The sequence below is a fragment of the Somniosus microcephalus genome, unplaced genomic scaffold (genome assembly GCF_052327205.1).
Source record: "Somniosus microcephalus isolate GS21.2 unplaced genomic scaffold, FLI_Smic_1.0 unresolved_chr2, whole genome shotgun sequence".
Lineage (NCBI taxonomy): Eukaryota > Metazoa > Chordata > Chondrichthyes > Squaliformes > Somniosidae > Somniosus > Somniosus microcephalus.
The window spans coordinates 9,261,781-9,283,863 of record NW_028225180.1 but is presented as its reverse complement, the minus strand read 5'-3'; the positions used below and the strand labels follow the sequence as shown (position 1 = coordinate 9,283,863).

Sequence of the window (22,083 nt, the reverse complement as noted above, 5' to 3'; positions counted from 1 at the left end):
ACTGTCGGAGAGGCAGTACTGAGGGAGCACTGCAGTGTCGGAGGGGCAGTACTGAGGGAGTGGTGCACTGTCGGAGGGGCAGTACTGAGGGAGCGCTGCACTGTCGGAGGGGCAGTACTGAGGGAGTGGTGCACTGTCGGAGGGGCAGTACTGAGGGAGTGGTGCACTGTCGGAGGGGCAGTACTGAGGGAGTGGTGCACTGTCGGAGGGGCAGTACTGAGGGAGTGGTGCACTGTCGGAGGGGCAGTACTGAGGGAGCGCTGCACTGTCGGAGGGGCAGTACTGAGGGAGTGGTGCACTGTCGGAGGGGCAGTACTGAGGGAGCGCTGCACTGTCGGTGGGGCAGTACTGAGGGAGCGCTGCACTGTCGGTGGGGCAGTACTGAGGGAGCGCTGCACTGTCGGTGGGGCAGTACTGAGGGAGCGCTGCACTGTCGGTGGGGCAGTACTGAGGGAGCGCCGCACTGTCGGTGGGGCAGTACTGAGGGAGCGCTGCACTGTCGGTGGGGCAGTACTGAGGGAGTGCCGCACTGTCGGAGGGGCAGTACTGAGGGAGTGCTGCACTGTCGGAGGGGCAGTACTGAGGGAGCACTGCACTGTCGGAGGGGCAGTACTGAGGGAGCGCTGCACTGTCGGTGGGGCAGTACTGAGGGAGTGCTGCACTGTCGGAGGGGCAGTACTGAGGGAGTGCCGCACTGTCGGAGGTGCCGTCTTTCGGATGAGACGTTAAACCTAGACCCCCGTCTGCCCTCTCAGGTGGACGTAAAAGACCCCATGGCCACTGTTTCGAAGAAGAGCAGGGGAGTTAACCCCAGTGTCCTGGCCAATATTTATCCCTCAACCAACATAACAATAACAGATTGGCCGGTAATTTCTGACAGGAGGCTTCCTGCTGCGGAGGCCCCCTGTCGAAAAAAAATCGACGGACTTACCTGAGGGCTCCCGAGGTCTGGTCCTGGGTCCTGGTCCTGGTCACTTCCGCTCCTGGGCCTCTCCACAGTCGGAATGCGCAGGGCCCACGTATCCCAGAGGCGCAGGTGGTTCGGAAGCATTCCCTGGGATCACGTGGGCCATGGGGAGCCAATAGGAGAAGGGAATCTCCCTTCATACTTTTGACAGACAGACCTGTCCAATATAGGAATGGAGATCACCCCAAAAAACACAGTAAAACATTAAATACATTTTTTTTACATTACGTTTTTAAGATGAGTTAAAATTACATTTAATTAAATATTTTAAACAAAAATGTAAGTTTTTGAAAAAAATAATTACTTTTTTTACGGGGCTAAAAATAAATTTGCCTTTTTTGAATATACGAAGATAAGAAATAGGAGCAGGAGTCGGCCATTCGGCCCCTCGAGCCTGCTCCGCCGTTCAATGAGATCACGGCTGATCTTCTGCCTCAACTCCATTTACCGGCCCTATCGCCGTGTCCCTTGATGCCCTCACTAGTCAGAAATCTATCGACTTCTGTTTTGAATATACCCAATGACTGAGCCTCCACAGCCCTCTGGGGTAGAGAATTCCAAAGATTCACCACCCTCTGTGTGAAGAAATTTCTTCTCATCTCAGTCCTGAATGGCCTACCCTTTATCCTGAGGCTGTGGCCCCTGGTTCTAGACTCCCCAGCCAAGGGAAACATTCTCCCAGCATCCACCCTATCAAGCCCTGTAATAATTTTGTATGCTTCACTGAGATCCCCTCTCATTCTTCTGAATTCAAGAGAATACAGGCCTAGTTTACTCAATCTCTTCTCATACGACAGTCCCGCCATCCCAGCAATCAATCTCGGGAACCTTCGCTGCACTCCCTCTATGACAGGTATAGAGGGGGTGCAACGTTTTTACCAGGCATAACATAGAAACATAGAAACATAGAACATAGGAGCAGGAGTGGGCCATTCGGCCCCTCGAGCCATTCAATGAGATCATGGCTGATCATCCAAATTCAGTACCCTGTCCCTGCTTTCTCCCCATATCCCTTGATCCCTTTAGCCTTAAGAAATATATCTAACTCCTTCTTGAATATATTTAATGAATTGGCCTCTACTGCCTTCTGTGGTAGAGAATTCCACAGGTTCACCACTCTCTGGGTGAAGAAATTCCTCCTCATCTCAGTCCTAAATGGCTTACCCCTTATCCTTAGACTGTGACCCCTGGTTCTCGACTCCCCCGCCATCGGGAACATCCTCCCTGCATCCAGTCTGTCTAGTCCTGTTAGAATTTTATAAGTTTCAATGAGATCCCCTCTCATTCTTCTAAACTCCAGCGAGTACAAGCCCAATCGACCCAATCTCTCTTCATACGTCATTCCTGCCATCCCAGGTATCAGTCTGGTGAATCTTCGCTGCACTCCCTCCATGGCAAGAACATCCTTCCTCAGATACGGCGACCAAAACTGCACACAATACTCAAGATGTGGTCTCACCAAGGCCCTGTACAACTGCAGCAAGATATCCTTGCTCCTGTACTCGAATCCTCTCGCTAGGAAGGCCAACATACCATTTGCCTTCTTAACCACCTGCTGCACCTGCATGCTTACCTTCAGCGACTGGTGCACAAGGACACCCAGGTCTCGTTGCACTTCCCCTTTTCCCAATCTATTGCCATTCAGATAATAATCTGCCTTCCTGTTTTTGCCACCAAAGTGGATAACCTCGCATTTATGCACATTATACTGCATCTGCCATACATCTGCCCAATCACCCAACCTGTCCAAATCATACTGGAGTTTCTCAGCATCCTCCTCACAGCACACACGCCCACCCAGCTTTGTGTCGTCTGCAAACTTGGAGATATTACATCTAGTTCCTTCGTCTAGATCATTAATATATATTGTTAATAGCTGGTGTCCTAGCACCGATCCCTGCGGTACCCCACTAGTCACTGCCTGCCACTCGGAAAAAGACCTGTTCATTCCAACTCTTTGCTTTCTGTCCGCCAACCAGTTCTCTATCCAAGTCAGTACCTTACCCCCAATCCCATGTGCTTTAACTTTGCACGCTAATCTCTTATGTGGGACCTTATCGAAAGCGTTCTGAAAGTCCAAATACACCACATCCACTGGTTCTCCCTTATCTATTTTACCAGTTACATCCTCAAAAAAGATTTCTAAGGGTTTTCAGCGGGCGGAGGTTCTGCTGAAAGCGGAACTATCCACCCGCAAAGGCCCTTCTCCAGGGCAGGCGTCCAATCTGTCAAAAGCATTCTTGACAGATGGGAAATGCCGGTTTTCAGCCCGTGCGCTGTGCATGCCTGAAACCGACATTTCCGATGTCCCTACGGGTGTGCGCACCGCGTGTACACACGCCTAGGCATCGGAAAATACGGGCCATTATCTGGTCATTATCACATTGCTGTTCTGTGGGAGCTTGCTGTGCGCAAATTTGCCGCCGTGTTTCCCACATTACAATAGTGACTCCACTTCAAAAAAAGCACATCATTGGCTGTAAAGCGCTTTGAGACGTCCCGTGGCCGTGAAAGGCGCTATAGAAATGCGAGTCTTTCTTTATACCCAGCGAGCAATATCAGCACTCCTCACAATGCCATACATTGTCCATACAGGGAACGACTGAAGGGGCTGGGGCTCTTTAGAAATTAAACATCTGAGGGGGTGACCTGATAAAGGTCTTTAAGATTATGAAAGGGTTCGATAGGGTAAATGTAGAGAAGATGGGCTCGAATTTCCAAGCCCCGTGGAGGCGGGTTTGGAGGCGGGAGTGGGGGGGGGAAAGTTGCAGAATCGGGGGCACGAACCCATCCCGCCCCCAACCCGCCTCCATGCCCGTTTCCCAGGAGGCGGGTATCCGACCTGTGCTGGGAGCCGCCTCCCCGAGGCGGGAAGGGGATTAGTGCCAATTAACTGCCTGTTAACAGGTAGTTAACAGGCAGTTTTTGGCCTAATCCCTATGTTTATCCCTGAAGTGTGGGCTTCCCGACGGCGCCACACCACGCCAAGTTAGCGAGGCGGACCGTCGGGCTGAAGGGCTTGGAGGGTTCGAGATGTCCGGTGTTCAGGTGAGTGATGGGTGCATGAGTGCCGAGGGTAAGTGTGTTTGGTGTGTGTAAAGTGTTTAAAGAAGTTTTACTTACTAATGCAGGCTTCCTTCCTTCAGGTCTCGGGAGTCCCTCATCTCACCGGCACAGAAAGCAGAATGGCCGCGAGCTGTCAAAAGTTGCAGCATTCAGCTTTCTGTTCTGGAGAGATCTCTAACAGAGTCTGTGGAGAAGGACTCAAGTTAGAAGTCAGATTGTCAGTGTTTGACAGCTTCACAGAGCCGTCAAACGCTGATATTTCATCTGTCAAAAGCTCTTGACAGATGAAATGTCAAACTGTGACGTCACCTGTTGCCGGTGTCCCTTAATTGCCCAGCGGGCTCAACAAGGTCAATCAAGGGAAAATAGCGTGGGTTGGTCACAAATCGATGGAGGCGGGACTACAACCCAAAAAAGTGGGAGTCCCGCCTCCATCACGTCCTCATTGACAAAATCCAGCCCTATATTTCCACTTGTGGGCGAGACCAGAACTAGGGGCCGTCAATATAAGAGAGTCACTAATAAATCCAATAGGGAATTCAGGAGAAACTTCTTCACCCGGAGAGTGGTGAGAATGTGGAACTCGCTGCCACAGGGAGTGCGTGAGGTGAATAGCAGAGATACATTTAAGGGGACGCTAGCTAAGCAGTGGCAGCGATGGTAGCGTAGTGGTAATGTCACTGGGCTAGTAATCCAGAGGCCCTGGTCTAATGATGCCAAGTGACTTGAGTTCAAATCCTTCCACTGCAGCTGTGAAATTTAAATTTAGTTAATTAAATGAATCTGAATTAAAAAGCTAGTATCAGTAATGGTAACCATGAAACTATTGGATTGTTGTAAAAACCCGTCTGGTTCACAAATGTCCTTTAGGGAAGGAAATCTGCCGGTCTGGCCGATATGGGGCTCCAGACCCACAGCAATGTGGTTGACTCTGAAATGGCCCAGCAAGTCACTCAGTTATAACAAACCGCTACGAAACAAAATAATAAGAATGAAACCGGAGGGACCACCCGGCATCGACTACGTACACGGCATATCGGCCGATCCTTCATCGTCACTGGGTCAAAATCCCTACCGAACAGCACTGTGGGAGTACCATCACCACACGGACTGCAGCGGTTCAAGAAGGCGGCTCACCACCACCTTCTCGAGGGCAACTAGGGATGGGCAATAAATGCCGGCCTTGCCCACGACACCCACATCCCATAAACAAATTTTAAAAAACGGAAGCAGATGGTGGATGGATGTTTTTGAGATTGGGAGGTGGCTTGCCGTGGTGTTCCCCAAGGGTCAGTTTTGGGTCCATCACTCTTTGCAATTTTTATAAACCACCTAGACTCATAAGAACATGAGAAACAGGAGCAGGAGTCGGCCAGTCGGCCCCTCGAGCCTGCTCCGACATTCAATGAGATCATGGCTGATCCAATCTTGGCCTCAAGTCCACTTTCCCGCTCTCTCCCCGTACCCCTCGACTCCCTCGTCGTTCAAATGTCTGTCAATCTCTGCCTTGATTATATTCACTGACTCCGCCTCCACAGCTCCGGGGTAGAGAATTCCAAAGATTCACGACCCTCTGAGAGAAGAAGTTCCTCCTCATCTCATAGCAGATAGGAGCAGGAGTAGGCCATTCGGCCCCTCGAGCCTGCTCCGCCATTTAATGAGATCATGGCTGATCATCCAAATTCAGCACCCTGTCCCTGCTTTCTCCCCATACCCCTTGATCCCTTTAGCCTTAAGAAATATATCCAACTCCTTCTTGAATATATTTAATGAATTGGCCTCAACTGCCTTCTGTGGTAGAGAATTCCACAGGTTCACCACTCTCTGGGTGAAGAAATTCCTCCTCATCTCAGCCCTAAATGGCTTACCCCTTATCCTTAGACTGTGACCCCTGGTTCTGGACTCCCCCGACCATCGGGAACATCCTTCCTGCATCTAGTCTGTCTAGTCCTGTTAGAATTTTATAAGTTTCAAACTCCAGCAAGTACAAGCCCAATCGACCCAATCTCTCCTCATACGTCATTCCTGCCATCCCAGGTATCAGTCTGGTGAATCTTCGCTGCACTCCCTCCATGGCAAGAACATCCTTCCTCAGATAAGGATCTCCGTCTTAAATAACCGACCCCTTATTCTGAAACTGTGCCCCCGAGTTCTAGATTTCCCCACGAGGGGAAACATCCTCTCTGCATCTACCCTGTCAATCCCCCTCAGAACCTTATATGTTTCGATAAGATCCCCTCTCATTCTTCTAAACTCCAATGAGTACAGGCCCAACCTGCTCAACCTTTCGTTATACGTCAACCCCTTCATCTCAGGAATCAACCTCGTGAACCTTCTCTGAAATAACAACAGAAAATGCTGGAAAAACTCAGCAGGCCAGGCAACATCCGTGGAGAGAAATTAGAGTCAATGTTTCAGGTCAAAACCCTTTGTCAAGACTAAAGAGGCACAGGGAATGAAATAGATTAAGAGGCCAGGCTGGGAGAGAACAAAAGAGAAGAGGGGACATTAAGAGGTATTCAAAACGAGACGAGATGGTGATCAGACTAGTGGAGACAAAAGACGGCTCTAGATTAGGTGTGAAATGCGCTGGCAGAATGGGAGACAGCTGCCATGTGGGAGAGAGAAAGGGGGTGGGCGGGAAAGGCCAAAACAAAGGTGTGGATAAAAAATATAAGTAAAAATGTGATAGGAGCCGAGGTTATGATCTGAAATTGTTCAACAGCATGGTGGCATAGTGGTTAGCACTGTTGCCTCACAGCGCCAGGGACCCGGGTTCGAATCCGGCCTCAGGTGACTGTCTGTGTGGAGTTTGCACATTCTCCCCGTGTTTGCGTGGGTTTTCTCCGGGTGCTCCGGTTTCCTCCCACAGTCCAAAGATGTGCGGGTTAGGTTGATTGGCTGTGATAAATTGACCCTTAGTGTTAGGGGGATTAAATATGTGGGGTTACGGGGATAGGGTGGGATATGTGTCGGTGTAAGGGGTTTCCGGGGATTGGGTGGGATATGTGTCGGTGCAGGCTCGATGGGCCGAAATGGCCTCTATCTGCACTGTGGGGTTTCTGTGATTCTGTGATTCTGTGAACTCGATATTGAGTCCTTCTCTGAACTGCCTCCAATGCAAGTATATCCTTCCTTAAATATGGAGACCAAAACTCGGGTGTAGGGAGCAGTTTTATAAAGTTTGCCGATGATATGAAACTTGGCAAAGTAGTAGATAGTGAGGACAGTTCTAGGCTTCAGGCTGCCATAGACAGAATGAGAGAATGGGCAGAAAGCACGGCCGATGGAGTTCATTGCGGAGAAGTGTGAAGTGATGCACTTTGGGAGCACTAATATGGAAAGACAGTGTACTATAAATGGCACGGTTTGAAAAGTGTAGATGAGCAGAGAGACCTTGGTGTCCATATACACAAATCCGTAAAGGTGGCCGGGCAAGTTGATAAGGTGGTTAAAAAAGCATGTGGGTTACTTGGGTTTCTAAACAGAGGAATAGAATATAAAAGCAAAGAGACCCTGCTGGAACTTTATAAATCACTGGTTAGGCCTCAGCTGGTGCATTTTGGACAATCCTGGGCCCCGCACTTCTGGAAAGATGTAAAGGCCTTAAATAGGGTTACGGACGAGGTTTACCAGGATGTCACCAGGGATGAGGGACTTCAGTTAGGAGGAGAGGTTGGAAAAGTTAGGACTGTTCTCCGGGGAACAGAGAAGGTTAAGAGGTGACCTAACAGAGGTTTACATTACAAACATAAGAACATAAGAAATAGGAGCAGGAGTCGGCCATTCGGCCCCTCGAGCCTGCTCCACCATTCAATGAGATCATGGCTGATCTTGTCTTGGTCTCAACGCCACTTCCCTGCCCGCTCCCCATAACCCTTGACTCCCTTATCGTTCAAATATCTGTCTGTCTCCACCTTCAATGACCCAGCCTCCCCAGCTCTCTGGGATGGAGAATTCCAAAGATTCACGACCCTCTGAGAGAAGAAATTCCTCCTCATCTCCGTCTTAAATGACCGACCCCTTATTCTGAAACTATGCCCCCGAGTTCTAGATACCCCCACGGGGGGAAACATCCTCTCTGCATCTACCCTGTCAATCCCCCCTCAGAATCTTATATGTTTCAATAAGATCCCCTCTCATTCTTCTAAACTCCAATGAGTATAGGCCCAACCTGCTCAACCTTGCTTCATAAGACAACCCCTTCATCCCAGGAATCAACCGAGTGAATACTCATTGGAGTTTAGAAGAATGAGAGGGGATCTTATTGAAACATATAAGATTCTGAGGGGGATTGACAGGGTGGATGCTGAGAGGATGTTTCCCCTCGTGGGGGTATCTAGAACTAGGGGGCATAGTTTCAGAATAAGGGGGCACCCATTTAAATCGGAAATGAGGAGGAATTGTTGGCCTTCGTAGCGGGAGGGTTTGAGTACAGGAACGGGGATGTCTTGCTGCAGTTGTACAGGGCCTTGGTGAGACCGCACCTTGAATATTGTGTGCAGTTTTGGTCACCTTATCTGAGGAAGGATGTTCTTGCCATGGAGGGAGTGCAGCGAAGATTCACCAGACTGATACCTGGGATGGCAGGAATGACGTATGAAGAGAGATTGGGTCGATTGGACTTGTGCTCACTGGAGTTTAGAAGAATGAGAGGGGATCTCATTGAAACTTATAAAATTCTAACAGGACTAGACAGACTAGATGCAGGAAGGATGTTCCCGATGGTCGGGGAGTCCAGAACCAGGGGACACAGTCTAAGGATAAAGGGTAAGCCATTTAGGACTGAGATGAGGAGGAATTTCTTCACCCAGAGAGTGGTGAACCTGTGGAATTCTCTACCACAGAGGGCGGTGGAGGCCAGTTCATTAAATATATTCAAGAAGGAGTTGGATGTATTTCTTCAGGCTAAAGGGATCAAGGGATATGGGGAGAAGGCAGGGACAGGGTACTGAATTTGGAGGATCAGCCATGATCTCATTGAATGGCAGAGCAGGCTCGAGGGGCCGAATGGCCTACTCCTGCTCCTATCTTCTATGTTTCTATGAATTTCTTCTCTCAGAGGGTCGTGAATCTTTGGAATTCTCTACCCCAGAGAGCTGTGGAGGCGGAGACAGTGAATATATTTAAGGTGGAGATAGACAGATTTTTGAACGATAAGGGAGTCAAGGGTTATGGGGAGCGGGCCGGTGAATGGAGTTGAGGCCAAGATCAGGTCAGCCATGATCTCATCGAATGGCGGAGCAGGCTCGAGGGGCCGAATGACCTCCTCCTGCTCCTAGTTCTTATGTTCTTGTGGAGCTGTTGGGCCGAATGGCCTGTTTCTGTGCTGTAACTTGCTATGTAATATTGCACCAAGTATATTAACAGCAATAGTCACTCACTAATAAAGACTGCAAAGACTCCCATTTCTCCAGCGCCTATCACCACCTCTGGATGTCCCGAAGCGCTTCACAGCCAATGAAGCACGTTTTGACGTGTGGTCACTGTGGTAACGTGGGAAACGCGGCAGCCAATTTTGCGCACAGCAAGCTCCCACAAACAGCCATGTGCTAATGACCGGATCATCTGGGTTTTTTTTAGTAATGTTGGTTGAGGGATAAATGTTGAGCCCCAGGACACCGCGGAGAACTCCCCCCCCCCCCCGTTCCCTGCTCTTCTTCCAATAGTGGCCGTGGGATCTTTTATGCCCACCCGAGAGGGCAGACGGGGGCCTCGGTTTAATGTCTCATCCTGAAGGATGGATAAATTAAATGTCCATTTATTTAAATGTTATACTAATAGATTAAATGTTATGCCCACAGATTTAAATTCTATCCTAATGTGGATGCGGCAGCATGTAAATCGTATGCAAATGTACACAGATTTATGCAAATGCCCACAGATTTATGCAAATATGTTCAGATTCATACAAAGACACCCAAATTTATGCAAATACACACAGATTCATGCAAATATACACACATTTATGCAAATATACACATATTTATGCAAATATACACATATTTATGCAAATATACATCGACTTATGCAAATATACACATATTTATGCAAATATACACATATTTATGCAAACATACAACTATTTGTGCAAATATACATCGATTTATGCACATATACACAGATATATGCAAATATAACCAGATTTATGCAAATACACACATAGTTTTGCAAATATGCACAGATCCATGCAAGTGCATTCACATTTTATGCCAACATCTTCAGATTTGACTGTACCATTTTTGCAATGCATCACTGAGCCACATTCTCATGCAGTGTTACATTTTCAATCCTTAGACTGAAGGGGAATCGCTTCACGAGCGACGGGAAGAACCGCTTGGACCTGCTGAATGACTGGAGACCTGGGCTGAGAGTGGAAGTTCTCCACGGCTCCCCTCGGGCCTGAATAAAAGCCAACAGTTTGCGAACAGCCGAATCCCTGTTTCATGTGATTAATCACCCCCTCTAGCTCCTGAGGGAGAGCTGTCTCCCCCATCCCCTGGACCCTCTCAAATCACTCCTGCTCCTGGATCGCGGCCTCCAGCTAGGCCCCAAGGCTCAACTATCGGTCAGGCCCCAGATCTCAACTACCAGTCAGGCCCCATTGAGAGCACCTCTCATTCTTCTAAACTCCAGAGATTTTAGGCCCATTCAACTCAATCTTACCTCATAGGACAATCTCCCCCATCACTGGAGTCAGCCCAGTCAATCTTCGTTGCACTCCCTCTAAAGTACGTATATCCTTCCTTAGATAAGGAGACCAAAACTGTGCACAGGTGTGGTCTCATCAAAGCCCTATATAATTGCCCATCAGTGTTCTTGCTCAGGCCAACATCCCCAGCATCGAAGCTCTGACCACGCTCGATCAGCTCCGATGGACGGGTCACATCGTCCGCACGCCCGATACGAGACTCCCAAAACAAGCGCTCTACTCGGAGCTCCGACACGGCAAGAGAGCCCCAGGTGGGCAGAGGAAACGCTTCAAGGACACCCTCAAAGCCTCCTTGGAAAAAAGCGCAACATCCCCACCGACACCTGGGAATCCCTGGCCCAGGACCGCACAAAGTGGAGGAGAAGCATCCGGGAAGGCGCCGAACACCTTGAGTCTCTCCGCCGGGAGCAAGCGGAAGCCAAGCGCAAACAGCGGAAGGAGCGCATGTCAACCCAAGCACCCCCACCCACCCGCCCCTTCAACCACCGTCTGCCCCACCTGTGACAGAGACTGTAGGTCCCGCATCGGACTCATCAGTCACCTGAGAACTCATTTGTAATGTGGAAGCAAGTCATCCTCGGTTCAGAGGAACTGCCTAAGAGAAGAGATATAACTGCAGCAAGACCTCCTGGGGGGGAAATTCGGTGTCACCATGTTTTGGGCGCAATTATCGGCCTGGCGCAAAGTTTAGCGCTTGGCGCTAATTATCGCCTCTGACGGCAAACTTGGCCTCTATCGCCCCTGGAGGTGATTGGAGCGCTAAATCAGGTGCTAACACCGAGGAGCGAGGCGCTACCTCAGAGCGCTGGCGAAGTTCATGTGATGTCAGTCAGCAATGGAACACAGACACACTGCCGCCGGCCAGTTCTTAAAGGGGTGGGTCGATCTTGCTGGCCAGCCACTCCCTGCTCATTGCAGCCTTGAATCTCGGCCTGGAGAGACCTCAAAAGCAATTGTGTTGGAAGCACTAATGGATAGGCCCAGGGAAAGAGCTCGGTGCTTAGCAACCTCAAGAGTGGTGCCGAGGACCAAACTCCTTAGGACAGCGTTAAAACCAAAAAATTTTGCCGACAAGAAAAGGCAGGAAGCGGCCGCCTTTAAACAGCGCTCCCCCAGCCCCTTCCCGACTTGAAAACGTTCCCCTCTACCTGTCGTTCCTAGCGGCAGGCACTAAGGCAGAGGGAGCGCCACTCAATATCCGGTCCGGGGTGTTGCACGCTCGACTGACGTCACGATCTGCGGGCGCGGGAGATCGTGGCGGTAGTGTTTAGCGCCGCCGCAAAACGATTGGTCAATTTCGCGAGCGGCGCTAAAATCGCCGCGCTCGGGCGCTAAGTTCCCAGCGCCCCGTTAGCCCCCCCGGAGGCGCTAGCTAGAGGCACTAACCAACCGAATTTCTACCCCCAAGGCTCAACTATCGGTCAGGCCCCATTCTCCTAAACTCCAGAGATTTTAGGCCCAGTCTATTCAATCCCACCTCATAGGACAATCCCCCCATCCCAGGAACCAGTCTGGTGAACCTTCGTTGCACTCCCTCTATGGCAAGTATATCCTTCCTTAGATAAGGAGACCAAAACTGTGCACAGTACTCCAGGTGTGGTCTGACCAAAGCCCTGTACAATTGTAGCAAGACTCCCTTACTCTTAAACTCCAGCCCCTTGCGATAAAGGCTAACAAACCATTTGCCTTCTTAATTCTTTGCTGTGTCCGTGTGTTAACTTTCTTTGTTTCATGTATAAGATTACTCAAGTCGCTCTGCAACAGTTTTTCTCACTCACTCAATCTATCACTGTCCATTTGCATCATTATGCTCCTGTCTACACCACATACACTGCCAGCCAACTTAGTGTCGACAGCAAACTTGGATATAGAGCCCTCTATTCCTTCGTCCCAGTCGGATACAGAGTAAAGATCCCACTAAAATGGCCCATCAAACAATCCCAGGCCAGGTACAGCACTGGAGAACCGCTAATGTAGTACCATTATTCAAGAAGGGTAGTAGGGAAAAACCGGGGAACTACAGGCCAGTGAGCCTAACATCAGTGGTAGGAAAATTATTGGAAAAAATCCTGAGGGACAAAATTTGTCTCCACTTGGTGAGGCAAGGATTAATCAGGGATAGTCAACATGGCTTTGTCAAGGGAAGATCATGTCTGACTAATTTGATTGAATTTTTTGAGGGGGTGACTAGGTGTGTGGATGAGGGTAACGCAGTGGATGTGGTATACATGGATTTCAGTAAGGCCTTCGATAAAGTCCCGCACAGGAGACTGGTCAAGAAGGTAAGAGCCCATGGAATCCAGGGTGCCTTGGCACATTGGATACAAAACTGGCTTAGTGGCAGAAGGCAGAGGGTGATGGTCGAAGGTTGTTTTTGTGACTGGAAGCCTGTGGCCAGTGGGGTACCACAGGGATCGGTGCTGGGTCCCTTGCTGTTTGTGGTCTACATTAATGACTTGGATATGAATGTAAAGGGTATGATCAGTAAGTTCGCGGATGATACAAAAATTGGTAGGGTGGTAAATAGCGAGGAGGGTAGCCTCAGTCTGCAGGACGATATAGATGGGTTGGTCAGATGGGCGGAACAGTGGCAAATGGAATTTAACCCGGAAAAGTGCGAGGTGATGCACACTTTGGGGGTACTAACAAGGCAAAGGAATACACAATGAATGGAAAGACCCTAGGCAAGACGGAGGGTCAGAGGGATCTGGGTGTGCAAGTACACAGATCCCTGAAGGCGGCGGAACAGGTGGATAAGGTGGTAAAAAAGGCATATGGGATACTTGCCTTCATTAGCCGAAGCATTGAATATAAGAGCAAGGAGGTTATGATGGAGCTGTATAAAACACTGGTTAGGCCACAGCTGGAATACTGTGTGCAGTTCTGGTCACCACACTACAGGAAGGATGTGATCGCGTTAGAGAGGGTGCAGAGGAGGTTCACCAGGATGTTACCAGGGCTGGAGCGCTTCAGCTATGAAGAGAGACTGGGCAGATTGGGTTTGTTTTCCTTGGAGCTGAGGAGGCTGAGGGGGGACATGATTGAGGTGTACAAAATTATGAGGGGCATAGATAGGATGGATGCTGAGGAGCTTTTTCCCTTAGTAGAGGGGTCAATAACTAGGGGGCATAGATTCAAGGTAAAGGGCGGGAGGTTTAGAGGGGATTTGAGAAAGAACTTTTTCACCCAGAGGGTGGCTGGAGTCTGGAACTCACTGCCTGAAAGGGTTGTGGAGGCAGAAACCCTCACAACATTTAAGAAGCATTTGGATGTGCACTTGAAATGCCATAGCATACAAGGCTACGGGCCAAATGCTGGAATATGGGATTAGATTAGACAGGGCTTGATGGCCGGCGCGGACACGATGGGCCGAAGGGCCTCTATCCGTGCTGTATTACTCTATGACTCTATGACTCTCTGGTTAGATACAGAGTAAAGCTCCCTCTACACTGTCCCATCAAACACTCCCGGGGCAGGTACAGCACGGTGTAAGATACAGAGTAAAGCTCCCTCTACACTGTCCCATCAAGCACTCCCAGGGCAGGTACAGCACGGGTTAGACACAGGGTAAAGCTCCCTCTACACTGTCCCATCAAACACTCCCAGGGCAGGTACAGAACGGGTTAGATACACAGTAAGCTCCCTCTACATTGCCCCATCAAACACTCCCAGGGCAGTTACAGCATGGGTTAGATACAGAGTAAAGCTCTGTCTACATTGTCCCATCAAACACTCCCAGGACAGGTACAGCATGGGTTAGATACAGAGTAAAGCTCCCTCTACACTGTCCCCATCAAACACTCCCAGGACAGGTACAGCACGGGTTAGATACAGAGTAAAGCTCCCTCTACACTGTCCCATCAAACACTCTCAGGGCAGGTACAGAACGGGTTAGATACACAGTAAGCTCCCTCTACATTGCCCCATCAAACACTCCCAGGGCAGTTACAGCATGGGTTAGATACAGAGTAAAGCTCCGTCTACATTGTCCCATCAAACACTCCCAGGACAGGCACAGCACGGGTTAGATACAGAGTAAAGCTCCATCTACACTGTCCCATCAACCACTCCCGGAGCAGGTACAGCATGGGTTAGATACAGAGTAAAGCTCCCTCTACACTGTCCCCATCAAACACTCCCAGGACAGGTACAGCACGGGTTAGATACAGAGTAAAGCTCCCTCTACACTGTCCCATCAAACACTCCCAGGGCAGGTACAGCACGGGTTAGATACAGAGTAAAGCTCCCTCTACACTGTCCCCATCAAACACTCCCAGGACAGGTACAGCACGGGTTAGATACAGAGTAAAGCTCCCTCTACACTGTCCCATCAAACACTCCCAGGGCAGGTACAGCACGGGTTAGATACAGAGTCAAGCTCCCTCCACACTGTCCCATCAAACACTCCCAGGACAGGTACAGCACGGGTTAGATACAGAGTAAAGCTCCCTCTACACTGTCCCATCAAACACTCCCGGGGCAGGTACAGCACGGGTTAGATACAGAGTAAAGCTCCCTCTACACTGTCCCCATCAAACACTCCCAGGGCAGGTACAGCACGGGTTAGATACAGAGTAAAGCTCCCTCTACACTGTCCCATCAAACACCCCCAGAGCAGGTACAGCACGGGTTAGATACAGAGTAAAGCTCCCTCTACACTGTCCCCATCAAACACTCCCAGGGCAGGTACAGCACGGGTTAGATACAGAGTAAAGCTCCCTCTACACTGTCCCATCAAACACTCCCAGGGCAGGTACAGCACGGGTTAGATACAGAGTAAAGCTCCCTCTACACTGTCCCATCAAACACTCCCAGGGCAGGTACAGCACGGGTTAGATACAGAGTAAAGCTCCCTCTACACTGTCCCATCAAACACTCCCAGGTCAGGTACAGCATGGGTTAGATACAGAGTAAAGCTCCCTCTACACTGCCCCATCAACACTCCCAGGACAGGTACAGCACGGGTTAGATACAGAGTAAAGCTCACTCTACACTGTCCCATCAAACACCCCCAGAGCAGGTACAGCACGGGTTAGATACAGAGTAAAGCTCCCTCTACACTGTCCCATCAAACACTCCCAGGGCAGGTACAGCACGGGTTAGATATAGAGTAAAGCTCCCTCTACACTGACCCGTCAAACACCCCCAGAGCAGGTACAGCACGGGTTAGATACAGAGTAAAGCTCCCTCAACACTGTCCCAGCAAACACTCCCAGGACAGGTACAGCACGGGGTAGATACAGAGTAAAGCTCCCTCTACACTGTCCCATCAAACACTCCCAGGGCAGGTACAGCACGAGTTAGATACAGAGTAAAGCTCCCTCTACACTGTCCCATCAAACACTCCCAGGGCAGGTACAGCACGGGTTAGATACAGAGTAAAGCTCCCTCTACACTGTCCCATCAAACACTCCCAGGGCAGGTACAGCACGAGTTAGATACAGAGTAAAGCTCCCTCTACACTGTCCCATCAAACACTCCCAGGGCAGGTACAGCACGGGTTAGATACAGAGTAAAGCTCCCTCTACACTGTCCCATCAAACACTCCCAGACCAGGTACAGCACGGGTTAGATACAGAGTAAAGCTCCCTCTACACTGCCCCATCAAACACTCCCAGGGCAGGTACAGCACGGGTTAGATACAGAGTAAAGCTCCCTCTACACTGTCCCATCAAACACTCCAAGGGCAGGTACAGCACGGGTTAGATACAGAGTAAAGCTCCCTCTACACTGTCCCATCAAACACTCCCAGGGCAGGTACAGCACGGGTTAGATACAGAGTAAAGCTCCCTCTACACTGTCCCATCAAACACTCCCAGGTCAGGTACAGCATGGGTTAGATACAGAGTAAAGCTCCCTCTACACTGCCCCATCAACACTCCCAGGACAGGTACAGCACGGGTTAGATACAGAGTAAAGCTCACTCTACACTGTCCCATCAAACACCCCCAGAGCAGGTACAGCACGGGTTAGATACAGAGTAAAGCTCCCTCTACACTGTCCCATCAAACACTCCCAGGGCAGGTACAGCACGGGTTAGATATAGAGTAAAGCTCCCTCTACACTGACCCGTCAAACACCCCCAGAGCAGGTACAGCACGGGTTAGATACAGAGTAAAGCTCCCTCTACAGTGTCCCAGCAAACACTCCCAGGACAGGTACAGCACGGGGTACATACAGAGTAAAGCTCCCTCTACACTGTCCCATCAAACACTCCCAGGGCAGGTACAGCACGAGTTAGATACAGAGTAAAGCTCCCTCTACACTGTCCCATCAAACACTCCCAGGGCAGGTACAGCACGGGTTAGATACAGAGTAAAGCTCCCTCTACACTGTCCCATCAAACACTCCCAGACCAGGTACAGCACGGGTTAGATACAGAGTAAAGCTCCCTCTACACTGCCCCATCAAACACTCCCAGGGCAGGTACAGCACGGGTTAGATACAGAGTAAAGCTCCCTCTACACTGTCCCATCAAACAATCCCAGGGCAGGTACAGCACGGGTTAGTTACAGAGTAAAGCTCCCTCTGCACTGCCCCATCAAACACTCCCAGGGCAGGTGCAGCACGGGTTAGATACAGAGTAAAGCTCCCTCTACACTGTCCCATCAAACACTCCCAGGGCAGGTACAGCACGGGTTAGATACAGAGTAAAGCTCCCTCTACACTGTCCCCATCAAACACTCCCAGGGCAGGTACAGCACGGGTTAGATACAGAGTAAAGCTCCCTCTACACTGTCCCATCAAACACTCCCAGGGCAGGTACAGCACGGGTTAGATACAGAGTAAAGCTCCCCCTACACTGTCACATCAAATACTCCCAGGGCAGGTACAGCACGGGTTAGATACAGAGTAAAGCTCCCTCTACACTGTCACATCAAATACTCCCAGGGCAGGTACACCACAGGTTAGATACAGAGTAAAGCTCCCTCTGCACTGTCCCATCAAACACTCCCAGGACAGGTACAGCACGGGTGAGATACAGAGTAAAGCTCCCTCTACACTGTCCCATCAAACACTCCCAGGGCAAGTACAGCACGGGTTAGATACACAGTAAAGCTCCCTCTACACTGCCCCATCAAACACTCCCAGGGCAGGTACAGCACGGGTTAGATACACAGTAAAGCTCCCTCTACACTGTCCCATCAAACACTCCCAGGGCAGGTACAGTACGGGTTAGATACAGAGTAAAGCTCCCTCTACACTGCCCCATCAAACACTCCCAGGGCAGGTACAGCACGGGTTAGATACACAGTAAAGCTCTCTCTACACTGTCCCATCAAACACTCCCAGGGCAGGTACAGCATGGGTTAGATACAGAGTAAAGCTCCCTCTACACTGTCCCATCAAACACTCCCAGGGCAGGTACAGCATGGGTTAGATACAGAGTAAAGCTCCCTCTACACTGTCCCATCAAACACTCCCAGGGCAGGTACAGCATGGGTTAGATACAGAGTAAAGCTCCCTCTACACTGTCCCATCAAACACTCCCAGGGCAGGTACAGCACGGGTTAGATACAGAGTAAAGCTCCCTCGACACTGTCCCATCAAACACTCCCAGGGCAGGTACAGCACGGGTTAGATACAGATTAAAGCTCCCTCTACACTGTCCCATCAAACACTCCCAGGGCAGGTACAGCACGGGTTAGATACAGAGTAAAGCTCCCTCGACACTGTCCCATCAAACACTCCCAGGGCAGGTACAGCACGGGTTAGATACAGAGTAAAGCTCCCTCTACACTGTCCCATCAAACACTCCCAGGGCAGGTACAGCACGGGTTAGATACAGAGTAAAGCTCCCTCTACACTGTCCCATCAATCACTCCCGGGGCAGGTACAGCACGGGTGAGTAACAGACTAATAATAGAAACACTCCCTCTGCACTTTGAACTGACTGAAAATTATCATCAGCTTCTGCCCAATTGTGTGTTAAGATCCCCTTCTGCAGACGACCACAAATTGGGGGGAGAGTCAATACTGAGGAGGACTGCAACAAATTACAGATGGGATTGAAGGCCGATAAATCCCCAGGGCCTGATAATCTCCATCCTAGGGTACTTAAGGAAGTGGCCCTAGAAATAGCAGATGCATTGCTGGTCATCTTCCAAAATTCTATAGGCTCTGGAACAGTACCCATGGATTGGCGGGTAGCTAATGTTACCCCACTATTCAAAAAAGGTGGTAGAGAGAAAATGGGGAATTACAGCCTGACATCGGTAGTGGGGAAAATGCTAGAGTCCATTAGAAAAGATGTAATAGCAGAGCACTTGGAAAACAGTGACAGGATCGGACAAAGTCAACATGGATTTACAAAAGGTAAATCGTGCTTGACTAATCTACTGGAATTTTTTGAGGATGTAACTGGTAAAATAGATAAGGGAGAACCAGTGGATGTGGTGTATTTGGACTTTCAGAAGGCTTTTGATAAGGTCCCGCATAAGAGATTAGCGTGTAAAGTTAAGGCACATGGGATTGGGGGCAAGGTATTGACTTGGATAGAGAACTGGTTGGCAGACAGAAAGCAAAGAGTTGGAATAAACGGGTCTTTTTCTGAGTGGCAGGCAGTGACTAGTGGGGTACCGCAGGGATCGGTCCTTGGACCCCAGTTATTCACAATATATATTAATGATCTAGACAAGGGAACTAGATGTAATATCTCCAAGTTTGCAGACGACACAAAGCTGGGTGGGCGTGTGCTGTGAGGAGGATGCCGAGAAACTCCAGGATGATTTGGACAGGTTGGGTGATTGGGCAGATGCATGGCAGATGCAGTATAATGTGGATAAATGTGAGGTTATCCACTTTGGTGGCAAAAACAGGAAGGCAGATTATTATCTAAACGGTAATAGATTGGGAGAAGGGGAAGTGCAACAAGACCTGGGTGTTCTTGTGCACCAGTCGCTGAAGGTAAGCATGCAGGTGCAGCAGGCAGTTAAGAAGGCAAATGGTATGTTGGCCTTCGTAGCGAGAGAATTCGAGTACAGGAGCAAGGATGTCTTGCTGCAGTTGTACAGGGCCTTGGCAAGACCGCACCTTGAGTATTGTGTGCAGTTTTGGTCGCCTTATCTGAGGAAGGATGTTCTCGCCATGGAAGGAGTTCAGCGAAGATTCACCATTGAAGATAGGAGCAGGAGTAGGCCATTCGGCCCCTCGAGCCTGCTCCGCCATTCAATGCGATCATGGCTGATCATCCAAATTCAGTACCCTGTCCCTCCCTTCTCCCCATATCCCTTGATCCCTTTAGCCTTAAGAAATATATCCAACTCCTTCTTGAATATATTTAATGAATTGGCCTCAACTGCCTTGTGTGGTAGAGAATTCCACAGGTTCACCACTCTCTGGGTGAAGAAATTCCTCCTCATCTCAGTCCTAAATGGCTTACCCCTTATCCTTAGACTGTGACCCCTGGTTCTGGACTCCCCGACCATCGGGAACATCCTTCCTGCATCTAGTCTGTCTAGTCCTGATCTGGAGGCACTGGAGAGGGTGCAGAGAAGATTTACAAGGATGATGCCAGAAATGCGAGGGTTTACATATCAGGAAAGGGTGAACAGGCTGGGTCTCTTTTCTCTAGAGAGGGCTGAGGGGTGACATAATAGAGGTCTTTAAAATGAGGACACGTTTTGATCAAGTGGATACAGAGAGTGTTTCCAGTTGTGGGGAAGAGCAAAACTAGAGGCCATCAATATAAGATAGTCACCAAGAAATCCAACAAGGAATTCAGGAGAAACTTCTTTACCCAGAGAGTGGTGAGAATGTGGAACTCGCGACCACAGGGAGTGGGTGAGGTGAATAGTATGGATACATTTAAGGGGAGGCTGGACAAGCATGAGGGCGAAGGGAATAGAGGGTTACACTGAGAGAGTTAGAGGAGGAAAGACGGGAGGAGGCTCGAGTGGAGCATAAACACCGGCATGGACTGGTTAGGCCGAATGGCCTGTTTCCGTGCTGTACATCCTGTGTAATCCTGTGTAATCCTGTGTAATCCTGTGTACATCCTGTGTAATCCTGTGTAATCCTGTGTAATCCTGTGTACATCCTGTGTAATCCTGTGTACATCCTGTGTAATCCTGTGTACATCCTGTGTAATCCTGTGTAATCCTGTGTAATCCTGTGTACATCCTGTGTAATCCTGTGTACATCCTGTGTAATCCTGTGTACATCCTGTGTATATCCTGTGTAATCCTGTGTAATCCTGTGTACATCCTGTGTAATCCTGTGTATATCCTGTGTAATCCTGTGTACATCCTGTGTAATCCTGTGTATATCCTGTGTACATCCTGTGTAATCCTGTGTACATCCTGTGTAATCCTGTGTATATTCTGTGTACATCCTGCTCTGTTACAGAGATCAGTCTCCAAACTGAGAGGGTCCAGGTATTTGTGATAGACTGTTCTGTAGTAGGTGATTTTTTTTTTTGTTGCCTGTATTTTACTGTTTATTCTCATTCAAGAGTTCTGTTCATGAATTATTTTTTTCTTCCTGCAAAAATACATAAGTTTGAAGGAAATCTTGGCAATAAAATTCCCTGCGTGCCTGGTTCCTCTCACTCTCAGAACAATTCCAGTCCCGTGCGATGAATACTGTAAATTACCGGCTGCAGCCAGCAGAGGGAGACAATGTACACGGTTCATTCATTGAGAGACAGAGAGAGAGAGACAGATAGAGAGAGAGAGAGAGAGAGTGACAGAGAGAGAGAGAGAGATAGAGACAGATAGAGACAGAGAGAGAGAGACAGATAGAGAGAGAGAGACAGAGAGAGAGAGAGAGACAGAGAGAGACAGATAGAGAGAGAGACAGAGAGAGAGAGACAGATAGAGACAGAGAGACAGAGAGAGAGAGAGAGACAGAGAGAGAGAGAGAGAGAGACAGAGAGAGACAGATAGAGAGAGAGACAGAGAGAGAGAGACAGATAGAGAGAGAGAGAGAGAGAGTGACAGAGAGAGAGAGAGAGAGAGAGACAGATAGAGACAGAGAGAGAGAGACAGATAGAGAGAGAGAGACAGAGAGAGAGAGAGAGACAGAGAGAGACAGATAGAGAGAGAGACAGAGAGAGAGAGACAGATAGAGACAGAGAGACAGAGAGAGAGAGAGAGACAGAGAGAGAGAGAGAGAGAGACAGAGAGACAGATAGAGAGAGAGACAGAGAGAGAGAGACAGATAGAGACAGAGAGACAGAGAGAGAGAGACAGATAGAGACAGAGAGACAGAGAGAGAGAGACAGATAGAGAGAGAGAGACAGAGAGAGAGAGAGAGACAGAGAGAGAGAGAGAGAGAGAGAGACAGAGAGAGAGAGACAGAGAGAGAGAGAGAGAGAGAGAGACAGAGAGAGAGAGAC

At 49.4% G+C, this 22,083-nt stretch overlaps 1 protein-coding gene across 1 annotated transcript in view; it reads left to right on the top strand.

The window, feature by feature from the left end:
* The window catches only part of LOC147092081 (ribonuclease inhibitor-like), a 42,735-nt gene extending 32,282 nt beyond the window's left edge, over positions 1-10,453 (top strand). The window contains exon 5 of the mRNA XM_085975619.1: positions 10,331-10,453. Within this exon, the coding sequence (XP_085831745.1) occupies positions 10,331-10,439 (109 nt within the window). The 3' untranslated portion in view covers positions 10,440-10,453. The remainder of the gene's footprint in view (positions 1-10,330) is intronic.
* The last annotated feature ends 11,630 nt before the right edge of the window (positions 10,454-22,083 follow it).